The sequence below is a fragment of the Salmo trutta genome, chromosome 32 (genome assembly GCF_901001165.1).
Source record: "Salmo trutta chromosome 32, fSalTru1.1, whole genome shotgun sequence".
NCBI lineage: Eukaryota > Metazoa > Chordata > Actinopteri > Salmoniformes > Salmonidae > Salmo > Salmo trutta.
The window spans coordinates 25,077,201-25,091,786 of record NC_042988.1 but is presented as its reverse complement, the minus strand read 5'-3'; the positions used below and the strand labels follow the sequence as shown (position 1 = coordinate 25,091,786).

General features: G+C 47.9%; 1 protein-coding gene across 2 annotated transcripts in view; it reads left to right on the top strand.

Moving 5' to 3' along the window:
- Positions 1-11,640, top strand: part of LOC115171537 (neurexophilin-1) — a 28,366-nt gene extending 16,726 nt beyond the window's left edge. Inside the window, exons 2-3 of one of the 2 annotated variants that reach the window (XR_003871211.1) lie at positions 3,802-4,624; positions 9,466-11,640. Coding sequence is in view for 1 of the 2 variants with exons in the window: in XM_029728468.1 (XP_029584328.1) it covers positions 3,802-4,569 (768 nt within the window). In the remaining variant the exon portion in view is untranslated. Of the gene's footprint in view, positions 1-3,801; positions 5,360-9,465 lie in introns of those variants that run through there. The other variant, XM_029728468.1, reaches the window with a different exon arrangement.
- The last annotated feature ends 2,946 nt before the right edge of the window (positions 11,641-14,586 follow it).

Genomic DNA, 14,586 nt, shown 5'->3' with positions numbered 1-14,586 from the left:
GTTCCTCTACCCCCTGCTGCGAGAGAGGCCCCAGGCCTGTACTCACTAACGCTTAATGCGTCACAATTACCACAGTGATGGAGCCTGCAGACCCCCCACATTCCCTCCAACCATTTCACTGACTCACACATGACAGACAGACGACAAAATCACCCCCCGCCAACAACCCTAGACTCTGACCTGATTGCACCTTCGCTCTCATTTCAGCTTTGTGTAGCTCAGATCGGCTGATAAGCACTCTTTATGAAGCTTCATAAGTACTTTGAAACCTAACACCAACATTGTTCCTCGGATTACAACTCAGCCTAATACAGCTGCTGTTAAACAGGTCTATTCATCTTCTTCAAACTGCTGTGCCATGCTTTGTCAGTCTTATACAGCACTATTCAGCCTCATAGCATGTGTTTCCATCTTTCACTTCAGACATCCGTCAACATAAGCAGGCCAGTGCATAACCTTCAGCACGGTGACTCACTCTACAGAAGCGTTCCTTCAAGCCGTTAACCATCTGCTCTAAAGCGAGGGGGATCTCATCCTCATTGTTTTATTACCCCAGTAATCATCCATGAAGCCCGTTCTGACATGTCTCCCACACTGACGCTGTGCCCTTCAATCGTTTGTTCTACAGCAGCACTCTCTCTTCCCTAACCTCTAACACACACGTCCTATCTTACCCCGAATGCTCTGTTTACATATTCAGCTCCTTAAACGAACACATCTCATGCAAGTTATGGCTCAGTGAGATTGTATTATAGAGTGGGCAATGTGTTTGTTGTTCAGCTCTTCTCCTTGCCGCCACTGCCTGTCTGAGTCACTGAATCACTGAGTGTCTGGGAAATGATCTCAATGTAAACACAAGAGACAGAGTGTCATAAAGATTCATGCAGTGGCACATTCCACACAACCCTGGAGGGCACTGTGATGGCCACCACTGAGACTCTGCAGTGCCACCTAGGGAGACTGGCAGACAGGCAGCGTGCTGCTCTTTGCCCACCAGACACTGTCCCATGAAGGGAGAGGAGTCAAACCCAAAGTGGCACATCATTCAGGGACAAGGGGGAATAGTGTATTTGCAATCACAGTCACAGCGCCTGGCACACACTCGCAGGCAAGAGAAGGCTTCTGAATAGATTAAAATCAATATGTCTTCTGCTCCATGTTTTTTATTCATTATTAATGAAGCCAAGGAGGAATTCTCAGGGACGCTATCAGAAATGTCAAATAATATCACATTTTAGCCAACAGGGTTCCTTGTCAGGCTGATGTGTTTGTGTCTGAATGAGGGTCAGCTCTCTGTGGGAAACATGGGAGACAGTGTTGACTGTGGCCCAGCCCAGGTAACCAGACCAGGGGTGTGTAGTGTTGACTGTGACCCAGCCCAGGTACCCAGACCAGGGGTGTGTAGTGTTGACTGTGACCCAGCCCAGGTACCCAGACCAGGGGTGTGTAGTGTTGACTGTGGCTCAGCCCAGGTAACCAGACCAGGGGTGTGTAGTGTTGACTGTGGCCCAGCCCAGGTACCCAGACCAGGGGTGTGTAGTGTTGACTGTGGCCCAGCCCAGGTAACCAGACCAGGGGTGTGTAGTGTTGACTGTGGCCCAGCCCAGATACCCAGACCAGGGGTGTGTAGTATTGACTGTGGCCCAGCCCAGGTAACCAGACCAGGGGTGTGTAGTGTTGACTGTGGCTCAGCCCAGGTAACCAGACCAGGGGTGTGTAGTGTTGACTGTGGCCCAGCCCAGGTACCCAGACCAGGGGTGTGTAGTGTTGACTGTGGCCCAGCCCAGGTACCCAGACCAGGGGTGTGTAGTGTTGACTGTGGCCCAGCCCAGGTAACCAGACCAGGGGTGTGTAGTGTTGACTGTGGCCCAGCCCAGGTAACCAGACCAGGGGTGTGTAGTGTTGACTGTGGCCCAGCCCAGGTACCCTGACCAGGGGTGTGTAGTGTTGACTGTGGCCCAGCCCAGGTACCCAGACCAGGGGTGTGTAGTGTTGACTGTGGCCCAGCCCAGGTACCCAGACCAGGGGTGTGTAGTGTTGACTGTGGCCCAGCCCAGGTACCCAGACCAGGGGTGTGTAGTGTTGACTGTGGCCCAGCCCAGGTAACCAGACCAGGGGTGTGTAGTGTTGACTGTGGCCCAGCCCAGGTAACCAGACCAGGGGTGTGTAGTGTTGACTGTGGCCCAGCCCAGGTAACCAGACCAGGGGTGTGTAGTGTTGACTGTGGCCCAGCCCAGGTACCCAGACCAGGGGTGTGTAGTGTTGACTGTGGCCCAGCCCAGGTACCCTGACCAGGGGTGTGTAGTGTTGACTGTGGCCCAGCCCAGGTACCCAGACCAGGGGTGTGTAGTGTTGACTGTGGCCCAGCCCAGGTAACCAGACCAGGTAACTCAAACAGCCCTAGAGGGACCAGACAGAAAGGCTGTGGTCTGGGGACTGGGAGTCCATAGCTAGACCATTACACAACAACATCAGTAGGGAATCCTCTACAGACTGCTGCAATGCAAGTTGTTACGAAAGGAAATGCATGTTTTGGAGCGACAGAAAATCAATATTACAAGACTGTCTGAAATGCAAGAGAACAAATCTGAGTGAGCCTGTAGAAATCTGTATAAAATGGAGTAAGAATGAGTAAAACTTAATAATCCTGACTAAGCCGGTGTAAGGAAGCCCTGACACTCAAAACAGTGGATGGATCAGAGCACAGACAGAGCAGCATGCATTATGAATCACTGTATAACAGTGGGATCACTGGGGAAAAACCCTGCGCTGGCTGGCTGGCTGGCTGGCTGGCTGGCTGGCTGGCTGGCGAGAGAGAGAATGCACACAAACACACTTATGCCTCGCTAATAGGGTACTGTCCACACACATTCCGGCAACCATCCATTGCATAATGACACTAACACAAACAGAGGAACGGCTACACAGACAGACTCCTATCCTCTCCACGGTTAGATCAAAAGGACAGAAGAGCACTCCGGGCTCCCACAGCCGACAGTGCCTACCTGTTAATAGATCATTACCATCTAATAATTACCCATTACAGCCTGCTCTCACACACTCCACAAAGCCACGGCTGAGCCCAGCACGACTATCTTATCTCTCGCTCTCCTTTCTCCTCACTCACTGTTAACATCTGACAGCTTTGTGTGTGTGCCAATACAGATTTTTTAATTAAAACGTAAAAAACCTTAATTGCACATCAAGGTTTATTCGCCTGCCCCTCCTCCAACCCCACACCGAAGGCACCGAAGCAATAATTGTTTCTCCACTCAGGCCTGCACTATGGGGCTTAAATCTCTACCTTCATCCCCCCAGGCCTCTCAAGTAGCTGAAGGTATAGGAGTCGATTTGTATTTCATCTGCTGCCTGGGGAGCAATATAGCTTCTCTGAAAAGCAGACATTAAGGTATATCTGTTCTCAACCTGAATAGACACCAGAATGTAACAGAAGCAACATATATACCTGCATACTCAAACATTCATTTAGAAAAGTACAACATTGATAGAATGTCACAGTTGATACCTATAGCACCAGGAGCTAAATGAAGTATCGATTACATCTTTCATTGCTTTTCTGGCCTTGTTTTTTACTCCCTTGATAATAACTCCACTTTCCCCTTTTTTCTCCTCTTTCCATCTCTCTTTCCATCTCTCTTTCCATCTCTCTTTTCTCTCTCTCACTTTCCCTTTCACCCTTTTTCTCTCACACACCCTCTCCCCCTCTCTCACTCTCTCAAACACACACTCTCCCCCTCTCTCTTTTCCTCATTCTCTCTCTCCATATCCCTCTATCTCCAGCTGGCCCTGGGTCAAGAAGATGACTCTCCAAGCCCCAAGAGCTCCTCAGCAGACGGGTCGTCCTCTAAGACGGTGGGTCTCCTGGGGAGTCAGACTCCCCTTTCCCCCCTGAGTCGCTGGATGCTCCAGAGTAAAAGTCGGGCAGCCAATGCCACCTCCCTGGAGCTGCCCTACCGCTCACCCATTCCCTTCTCCAAGCAGGAGTTCTGGGAGATGCTGGGTAGTGACCTGATGAAGCCAGACACCTCCTCTTCCTCCCGCGTCAAACGCCGGCCCATCGTCAAAACTGGCAAGTTCAAGAAGATGTTTGGCTGGGGAGACTTTTACTCTAATATCAAGACGGTGCGCCTCAATCTGCTGATTACCGGCAAGATCGTAGACCATGGCAACGGAACGTTCAGCGTCTACTTCCGCCACAACTCCACGGGCCAGGGCAACATCTCAGTCAGCCTGGTGCCGCCGGTCAAGGCGGTGGAGTTTGACCTGGAGCGCCAGAGCGTGGTCTACCCCAAGGACTCTAAGATCTTCAACTGCCGCGTGGACTATGAGAAGGTGGACCGCAGCAAGCGCACGTCGCTGTGCAACTACGACCCGTCCAAGACCTGCTTCCAGGAGCAGACACAGAGCCATGTCTCCTGGATCTGTTCCAAGCCCTTCAAGGTCATCTGTATCTACATCTCCTTCTACAGTACAGACTACCGCCTGGTCCAGAAGGTCTGCCCGGACTACAACTACCACAATGAGATGCCCTACCTGCCCTCGGGCTAAAGGGGGACACACAGGAGGGCGAGAGGAGGGACGAGGGGAGGAGTGACTCTGTAGGGTGAGGGGCCACCAGATTGAGCTGGATTAAACTTTTTATGTAATTTGCTGCAACACCTCACCAGACAACCCCTCGCTGTAGCCAGACTACTGTACCCTGTAAAAACATATATATGCAAAAAATACAGTATGCACACAGTGAGGCATTGATATTTAGAGTGCTGTCATGAAGCATTCATCGACAGGAACAGTAGTAACTAGCACACCCATCATCACACACGTTTACCTCAACTCAAACCTCTAATCTCACTACCTACTTTGCTAAATACAGAAAACACCTACAAACATCTATGAATGTTTTCGTGAACTGCACACTGTCATTCAGGTGAGGTAGCATTCTCCTTTCATAGGGCATCTTCCATTTGTTTCTGTATGGACCCTTCCTCCAATCTTTCCCAATGCTCCCATATCCCACCTCAACCTTCTCTCTCCCAACCCCTATGTCATCCTGATAGGCTATCCCACCCCAACCCTCTCTCTCCCCACCCCTATGTCATCCCGATAGGCTATCCCACCCCAACCCTCTCTCTCCCCACATCTATGTCATCCCGATAGGCTATCCCACCCCAACCCTCTCTCTCCCCACCCCTATGTCATCCCGATAGGCTATCACACCCCAACCCTCTCTCTCCCCACCCCTATGTCATCCCGATAGGCTATCCCAGCCCACCCCTATGTCATCCCGATAGGCTATCCCACCCCAACCCTCTCTCTCCCCACCCCTATGTCATCCCGATAGGCTATCCCACCCCCACCCTCTCTCTCCCACCCCTATGTCATCCCGATAGGCTATCCCAGCCCACCCCTATGTCATCCCGATAGGCTATCCCACCCCACCCTCTCTCTCCCCACCCCTATGTCATCCCGATAGGCTATCCCACCCCAACCCTCTCTCTCCCCACCCCTATGTCATCCCGATAGGCTATCCCACCCCACCCCTATGTCATCCCGATAGGCTATCCCACCCCAACCCTCTCTCTCCCCACCCCTATGTCATCCCGATAGGCTATCACACCCCAACCCTCTCTCTCCCCACCCCTATGTCATCCCGATAGGCTATCCCAGCCCACCCCTATGTCATCCCGATAGGCTATCCCACCCCAACCCTCTCTCTCCCCACCCCTATGTCATCCCGATAGGCTATCCCACCCCAACCCTCTCTCTCCCCACCCCTATATCATCCCGATAGGCTATCCCAACCCTCTCTCTCCCCACCCCTATGTCATCCCGATAGGCTATCCCACCCCAACCCTCTCTCTCCCCACCCCTATGTCATCCCGATAGGCTATCCCACCCCAACCCTCTCTCTCCCAACCCCTATGTCATCCCGATAGGCTATCCCAGCCCAACCCTCTCTCTCCCCACCCCTATGTCATCCTGATAGGCTATCCCAGCCCAACCCTCTCTCTCCCCACCCCTATGTCATCCCGATAGGCTATCCCAGCCCAACCCTCTCTCTCCCAACCCCTATGTCATCCCGATAGGCTATCCCACCCCAACCCTCTCTCTCCCCACCCCTATGTCATCCCGATAGGCTATCCCACCCCAACCCTCTCTCTCCCCACCCCTATGTCATCCCGATAGGCTATCACACCCCAACCCTCTCTCTCCCCACCCCTATGTCATCCCGATAGGCTATCCCACCCCAACCCTCTCTCTCCCCACCCCTATGTCATCCCGATAGGCTATCCCACCCCAACCCTCTCTCTCCCCACCCCTATGTCATCCCGATAGGCTATCCTACCCCAACCCTCTCTCTCCCCACCCCTATGTCATCCCGATAGGCTATCCCAGCCCACCCCTATGTCATCCCGATAGGCTATCCTACCCCACCCCTATGTCATCCTGATAGGCTGTCCCACCCAATGTTTATTCTAAAGGTATGACATTCTATCAATCATCTCTCTCTCCCTGAATTATGTAACCTCTATGTTATAGAAAAGAGAGAAAGAAAGAAAGAAAGAAAGAAAGAAAGAAAGAAAGAAAGAAAGAAAGAAAGAAAGAAAGAAAGAAAGAAAGAAAGAAAGAAAGAAAGAAAGAAAGAAAGAAAGAAAGAAAGAAAGAAAGAAAGAAAGAAAGAAAGAAAGAAAGAAAGAAAGAAAGAAAGAGAGAGCAAAGAGAGAAAGCAAAAGCAATCGCCAGACAAAAATATGGGACAGGGCTTAAGTTCAACGTGAGAGAAATAACTTGATTCTGCATAGAGATAGGCACTTGCCTCTCCACACATGATAGAGAGGGAGGGGGAGAGAGAGAGAGTGAGCATGAATGTGGGAGAGGGAGAAGGGGAGAAATGAGAGATTCAGAGAGCTTTTTTAATTAAAGTGGAGGAGAGAGAAGGAGATGTAGAGTATTCAGCTCCTTCTATTGTCCCCTCTGTATGAAAAAGATTACATTTTGTTGCAGTCAGGATTCCTGATTTCAAGCTTTGATAACTTCGGCTGTGTGTGGGAGATTTCTCTTTCCTGACAAACGGCATGTGTTCGCTAAAGTCTGATCGTTATCTGGAATAAATTAAAATAAAACTAATTAAGGCTTCCACCGAGAGAGGGCGAAATGTATTCCTGGAAATCAAGTTAGGATTATTAGGATGTGAGCGAGGAGCACAGCGAGGAGCACAGCGAGGAGCACAGCGAGGAGCACAGCGAGCAGCACAGCGAGCAGCACAGCGAGGAGCACAGCGAGCAGCACAGCGAGGAGCACAGCGAGGAGCACAGCGAGGAGCACAGTGAGGCGCACAGCGAGGAGCACAGCGAGCAGCACAGCGAGGGGTATAGTGGATAGTTGTGTTATGGCTCCCTGACCCAGCAGCTTAGCCTTCAGTTAACAGCCATCTCATCAAGATGAATAGCCACTGGCTGGCTGAACTCATGTCCATTTCACAAACAGCAACACTAGACAAAATACTTTATTTCTCTAATTTAGGGACAACTGATTCTGTCCTGACAATATGGGCTGTTTGGAAATGGACTCATAGCACCTATATAGACTACGTGATGATTTCCCGGCTATGTATTTTCCAATGGCAGGTGTCATACTTTGAACACTGAATGCATAATATATGGTATTACTAATGTATTTGTAAAAAGGAAAAACCTCAATGTAACAGAAGTGATTAAATGGCACTGCTGTGCTCTGATTGGTCTGGAGAGAGCTTAGTGGGGTTTCTGTAGCACTGAGGCCTGGGAGGCCAGTGTGTGACTTGGATCAGGAACCACTCACTATAAAGTCCTCCTCCTGTGGGGGGTACGGGAGCATCATGTCAGGTAGAGATGGAGCGATGTGACTGTGGGGAGAATAGAAGAGAGAGACAGAATAAAAGAGAGAAAGGCTTACTCACAAGGCTATATATGGGATGTACTGTAAGTGAGATCTGAACATCAAAGTGTTTGGGTGTTTCATTTACTGTTAAAGAGGGGAGTAGCTCCTGTCTTTATGAGGCCATAACCACAACATCTCTGTTAGGCTGCTGCCGTTGCTGCTTCTCTCAGGCTGCCTCTCTCAGGCTGCCTCTCTCAGACTGCCGTTGCTGCCTCTCTCAGACTGCCTCTCTGCTGCCTCTCTCAGACTGCCGTTGCTGCCTCTCTCAGACTGACTGTCTCTGCTGCTGCTAGAACAGCCCTGCAGGGTCCAGCAGGGAACTTTAACCACTAACATCACAAAGACTAAATTATCTTTTAAGATATTACTGTCTATTCAGACGCATAAACCCCAGTCTACACTTCAGACCCCTGATGCTTACTGATGATTTGGTTTTCCTCTGAGCAAATGTTTTACTTGAAAAGACAATATGCAGTGGTTTGGCTGTGGTGGTTCTCCCTCGTTCAGATGATGTTTGTAAAATAGATCTGTCTGGTTTATCACTAGTGTCACAGTCAATTCTCATAGTCACACCTGCTGTGTTTAAATGCACACTAATAATCTGCTATTAGTCAGAATTAAATAAGTCTGAATTAAACAAGTAAACACCCGTATTAGACAAGAAGAGTCCAGTAATCCGAATGAGCTAATTTCAAGTGAAACGAGTGTACAATACTCCTTTCCTAAACAATTTGTTTGGGATTTTTAAGTCAGTATTTGGCATGTAAACATTACATTCAGAGTACGGTTGTTTGCATGACAGCTTTCTGGTGAATATTTGCAATTGTTAAGAGGCGGTTTTGGACCTCTTAGGAACAAATTAAACATGAAAGGAAGTGATTGAAGTAAAAGAAAATGATGTAACGCTCTGCGTTAGTTGTTAGTGCTTGCTACCTTTAGGGAAAATGTGCCTCATGCAACCATCAATGGAATATAAATATACAGTAGTAAGCATGCAAACAGTCTAGACAGTATTCAGAACATATTAGAGTCCAAGTGCAGTTTATTTGTTTGTTTATTGAGATCCCCATTAGCATTCCACAGAGTTCATCTGAATACCCAGATACTCCAACAGAATTGTGCATGTAAGCATAGTACCTTCCCTGTCTCATAGTAAACTGATGCAAGTAGTGCCTGGCAAGACCCTGTCCCTCTCAGAGTTGGCATGCAGGGAAGTATAGCCTCATGTCGCAGTTTGTAATGTTGGGATTTACCAACTAGTGTGTGGAAGTCTGCCATTGGCCTAAACTCATCCCACTCCTCTTCCTACTCCTCTCTGCCCATCTGGGCTCTCTTTTCCCCTACCCATAACATGCCCTCCTATCCTCTCTGTGTCTCTCCTCTCACTGTGACCTGGCCAGCTCCCCTAACCTCCATGCCCCCATGTTCCTGTGTCGGGGCTACCTCCCCTGCCCTGGCGCTGAACTCCACTGTGGGCAGGTCCTCATCCATCTCTCTTTCTCTCCCTCTATCTCCGCCCGCCAGAGTCCAGCTCGGAGCTCATCTGGCTAATCTCTCGGATTAACAGTGAGAACACACACACACGCCGGCGCAAACACACACACATCGCAGTGCTACAGAGACCTGAACGAAGAAGATTATGTACACAGTACCTCCAGCCCTTGTAGACACACAGGCTGGTATGGGTGCTCCTGCTCCTATTTTACCTCAGCCTCCTTCCAATCTGTCAGATTAAAGACAAGAAGACTTCCTGGAAAGCAGGCTTAGGACTAGAGGTGTGCCAACCTGCCTAACCTACTGACACCCCACTCACCTCTATCCCTCCATCCCTCCACCAGCCCTGTAGCAGAACATCTGGATAACACATCTGGACACACCTTTCAGAGGAGATATGGAGTAAAACGCCTTGAGGTGGAGCCCCACCCCCTCCTGCCAACTAGAAAACTAACAGAGACACTGCTGGACTGTCATGACTGCTGGGTCACATGTACCGCCTCTCTACCTTCCTCAGTCCCTCGCTCCAATCCTCACCCCATCCTTGCAAATGAACAGCAATATATCACTGAGACTCCACCGTGCCCCTCTATGGCTGCTCAAACAGAGGGTGCTGCTGGTTGGAAGAAGAGATAATGTTGCTGTAGGATGGGCAGTGTTGTTATGGTGACTGTCTTATTGTTGTCCAATGGAGTGCCAACAGACTTGTGGACAGTTGGCCTTCCATAGGCCACAGGGCGATGCTTGTCCTCTCAGCACACAATAGAAACAGAACTGACCGTCAGATATATATACATATACACATATACAAACTACAAGTTCTCCGACCTAAATAAAGTTGTATTTAATGTGGGTCATGCCGTGGAGTTGTCTGTTTTATCTTTTCACATTCTTTTGTTTCAGTGTCATGTTGATGATATAGTGTAAGGATGATATGATGGCATTAACTGTGGTTTCCAACATTCAAAAAATCTATAAAGTACACAAAATAACTTATTACTTCAATTGTAGAGAAACAGGCTCCAGTCTTATATCTTGTTTCGCTTGACAAAATCACTGGGAGCCAGAACGTCTCAATGTCGATGAAATCTTTATTTTGGCTAATTTGCATATAGTCATATTGTGCGCCAACGGCAAAGAAAAGATGTGACAATGTGTGCTAATGGCCCTTACAGAGACACGAAGAGAGAGAGAAAGAGGAAAGAGAAATAAACTAGAGAAAAGGGGGTAAAGTTTCAACTAGGATCTAGGAACTAGGATGCAACTCCTTTAATGAGCCTCTCCTTTCTTTCTTTCTTTCTTTCTTTCATTTGTGACTTTTCTCTCTCCTTCATTTTGGGAATGTATTTGACATTAAATCCGTTCGGCTTCTTAATTAAATCCCAGACAACTGTTAACGAGGAGATGAGTTCCAACATTCAGCTTACTACATCCCTTTAAACAAGATCGATTACGGCATGGCTGGCGGCGAAGCCCCTCTCCTCCATCCCCCTCTCCTCCATCCCCCTCTCCTCCATCTCCTCATCCCTCTGCCAACGCCCCCTTGTTTCCATAAAAGCGCCGCCTGCCTCAGGGTAACCTTGCTGGAGATGATGAAAGAAAAGGGAAAAAGTCAACAAGATAGAAGAATAGAAATCTAATTTGGAAGCCAGGGTTCTTGTGAATGTGAAATCTATATAACAGCAATGTAGTGGCTGACACACAGGGAGGGAGGAAGCTGGTAGTGGTGAAGGAGAGTGAATAGAGTTTACATGGAACAGTCTAAAGGGAGAGAGGAAGCTGGTAGTGGTGAAGGAGAGTGAATAGAGTTTACATGGAACAGTCTAAAGGGAGAGAGGAAGCTGGTAGTGGTGAAGGAGAGTGAATAGAGTTTACATGGAACAGCCTAAAGGGAGAGAGGAAGCTGGTAGTGGTGAAGGAGAGTGAATAGAGTTTACATGGAACAGTCTAAAGGGAGAGAAACAGCGGACACCAGTGTTGTCGAACTGGCACAGACTGAGGCGTTTTGGCTCTCTCTGGGAAGAGAAAACATTTTGTGAGTGCGAGCATCTGGTTGGGGAAGTGGCGTTTCAGCAGGAGTAATAGGGAACAGGACCATAGTCAATTGAGAAAATAACTAGTGATGGCATGAGAAGGTGGGAGGAGGCGTGCAAAGCTAAAAGTGATAAATAGACATTCACACAAGTAACCTTGAGCTATGAAAAAGTGTATCCGAAGAGCAAGACAAGACTTGAAGAGCGAATGAGAGAGAAACAGAGAGAGACAGAGAAAGAGAGAGAGAGAGACAGAGAGAGACAGAGAAAGAGAGAGAGAGAGACAGAGAGAGAGATTATTTGCAGGGCATGCGTACTATAAGTCGCCCACCTCCTAATTATACCCAACATGCCCTCTATACGATTAATATTACCAACTAATCACTGATTGCCCATTATTGTCTGAGTCAACAACAGAATACTTTACCTCACCTGCCTGGGAACATGGCCTCAATTGTAGTACGTCAATTTGCAACATCATCCCTTCATACATCTGTTACCCAACAATACTAAATCTATCACAGGTTCCTTTATCTACAGGGCCTATATCCCATTCACTTTACTAATACCAATATCAAGACTATCCTTTCTATATTCAGCGGCTGTATCGGTGAGCTGTGTCACTATTTGGCCCTAGGATCTATTTCCACACACGGTGGCTTGGCTTCTAAGACCACCAGTCTTATGTAAGTTGATTAGGCTACAGTTACCTGGGTACCAACCCTGTTCAGAAGACGGTAATTCCAGGAAATGACCTTTAAAACTGCTAAATGTTCTGTCTGCCCCATGGCACAATGAGTAAAATTGCTTGAAATGAGTTTTAAAACTGCAACATTTTCTCTCCGCCCGTGGCAAAATGCGCAGAATTGCAGAAAATCTACTTTAAAATTTCTAAACATTTGACCCACTAGGTGGGGGGCCCCCAAATCTCGCTGAGGCCTCCCAAAAAGGTAGGGCCGGCCCTACACACGAATGCTCTAAGTGGTTTCATGTTCCAGCATTCTAATGGTCTGTCTGGACTGCCATTCCAATCATGCAGAGCAGTGGGTGTGTGGAGCCTGGAGGTTATTAGCACCGTGTGTTAGATTAGAGGCCCTCAGAGCTGGTTCATATGTGGGAGGGAAGAACAAACAGAGGCCAAGATAGCCAGCCTGATTCTGTGCCTGAGCCTGCATGATCCCCCAGCTCTGCATCCATGGCCCTGATGGAACACTAACTGGGCCTTACGCACTATTCACCACTTACACAGGCAGTGACAGAGGCTGAGCTATGATCCCTTATTGTTGTCACTTATTAAATCCACTTAATTTAGTGTAGATGAAGGGGAGGATACAGGTTAAAGGAGGATTTTTAAGCCTTGAGATAATTGAGACATGAATTGTATATGGGGTAGGGTGGTATGTGGTGGTCTGCTTTCGAGACTTTGTAGAGTCCATGCCCTGACGAATTGAGGAAGGTGCTCTTAATGTTTTGTATTTTATTTATTAACTTTTTTATTTTATTTCTTAACTTTTATTTAATCAGGGGAGCCCAATTGAGACCAGGGTCTCATTTTCCAATGGAAAGATAAAGAAAAAGTCAAACTGTATGTGTGCGTGCCTGTGTGAGTATGTGACGCAGTGAGAGATTGTTGGAAAGGAACAGGAACAGCCCGGAGAATACAGTGGAGTCAAACTGAATCAACTAATTAGATTAGAATCATTTCACAATGGCTTCAGACACTGTAAATCATTATTTTATCCTATTAGTCTTGTGAAGAGAAAAACAAAGCCTTTAGTATAGAAACATGAACAACCATCAACAATATAGTGAAACTACAATCAGTTGTCACATACTAAGCAAGTCACTAGTTTCATAATCCTGCTACATTTCAACTGACCTTGTAGATGCAGTTGCAAAGAATTGCTGTCCATGGTGCTGAAATCTCTGATTGCTGCTATTTGCTTAACGTTTCCATTGGACATTTCACGTCACTCAGTCCTCTGGGATGCAGTTGGCTTTCTGTTCTGGTCACGGACGTGTCACAGAAAACCTAAAGGTCCTCAAACCTATTTTGACCATGACCACAATGATCAATAAATACATCATGTTACTGTGCCAACAATATGAGCCCCCTCCAGTCTGTCTCAATGGGGTCAACTGTTCATCTGTGCACAACAAAGAGAGATATGTGTCCATCACAGTGTTGACATTAAGGATAATATCTGTCTGCGTTAGCCAATAAGACAGTGTTATCTGTAGGTTATGATGAAGGCATCAGGTCTCTGGTCTCTGGATCAGCCAACAAAGAGGACATTTCCACTTAACTAAGCAAAGCTGAGGAAAGGTGTGATTAAAATTCAGTGACAGGCCTTTAAATACCAGCCAGGGATGACAGTGGTGCCCTTTGGCAAGGTAATTATTCACTCTGCTGAAAGACCATCAGGTGTGTGTGTGAATGTGTGAGGGGTGGGTCTGAGTTTGAGCCTTTAGCTTTGAGGCGGTGTGTTTGAGAAATACAAGTAACAGCATCTGTTCTTTCAGTCTAGATGTGAGAAGTGTTTGTGTCTAACTCAGTAATGCCGACAGACAGCTCTGCTAAGGGCCTTTAATAGGCTGGTACATATGAGATAAGGACATTAGACAGAGAGAGAGAGAGAGACAGAGAGAGAGAGAGAGAGAGAGAGAGAGAGAGAGACAGCGAGAGAGAGAGAGAGAGAGAGAGAGAGAGAGAGAGTAGGAGAGAGAGGGAGAAAAGAGAGATCAAGCAAGAGACAGAGAGGGAGGAGGGAGAGATAGTGAGAAAAAGAGCGAGATCAAGCGAGAGGGAGGGAGAGATAGTGAGAAAAAGAAAGATCAAGCAAGAGACAGAGAGGGAGGAGGGAGAGAGGGAGGGAGAGACAAACTGGTAAAGGTTAGCTTTTTACCGCTCCATCACTGTCTCTGTCTCAGCCTCTCCAGACCTCCATCTCTCTTTCACCTCCAAGCGAACAACATTTGATATGATCTACTGAGGAGGTGCTGTCGTCCTCTCACACCGAGTAGAGACCCAGACTACAGCCCAAGGCCTGATGGGATGAGACTCTTATTGAGAAGATGTCCTTTAAAAACTGCCGCTTGACAAAAAAATGCACAACAT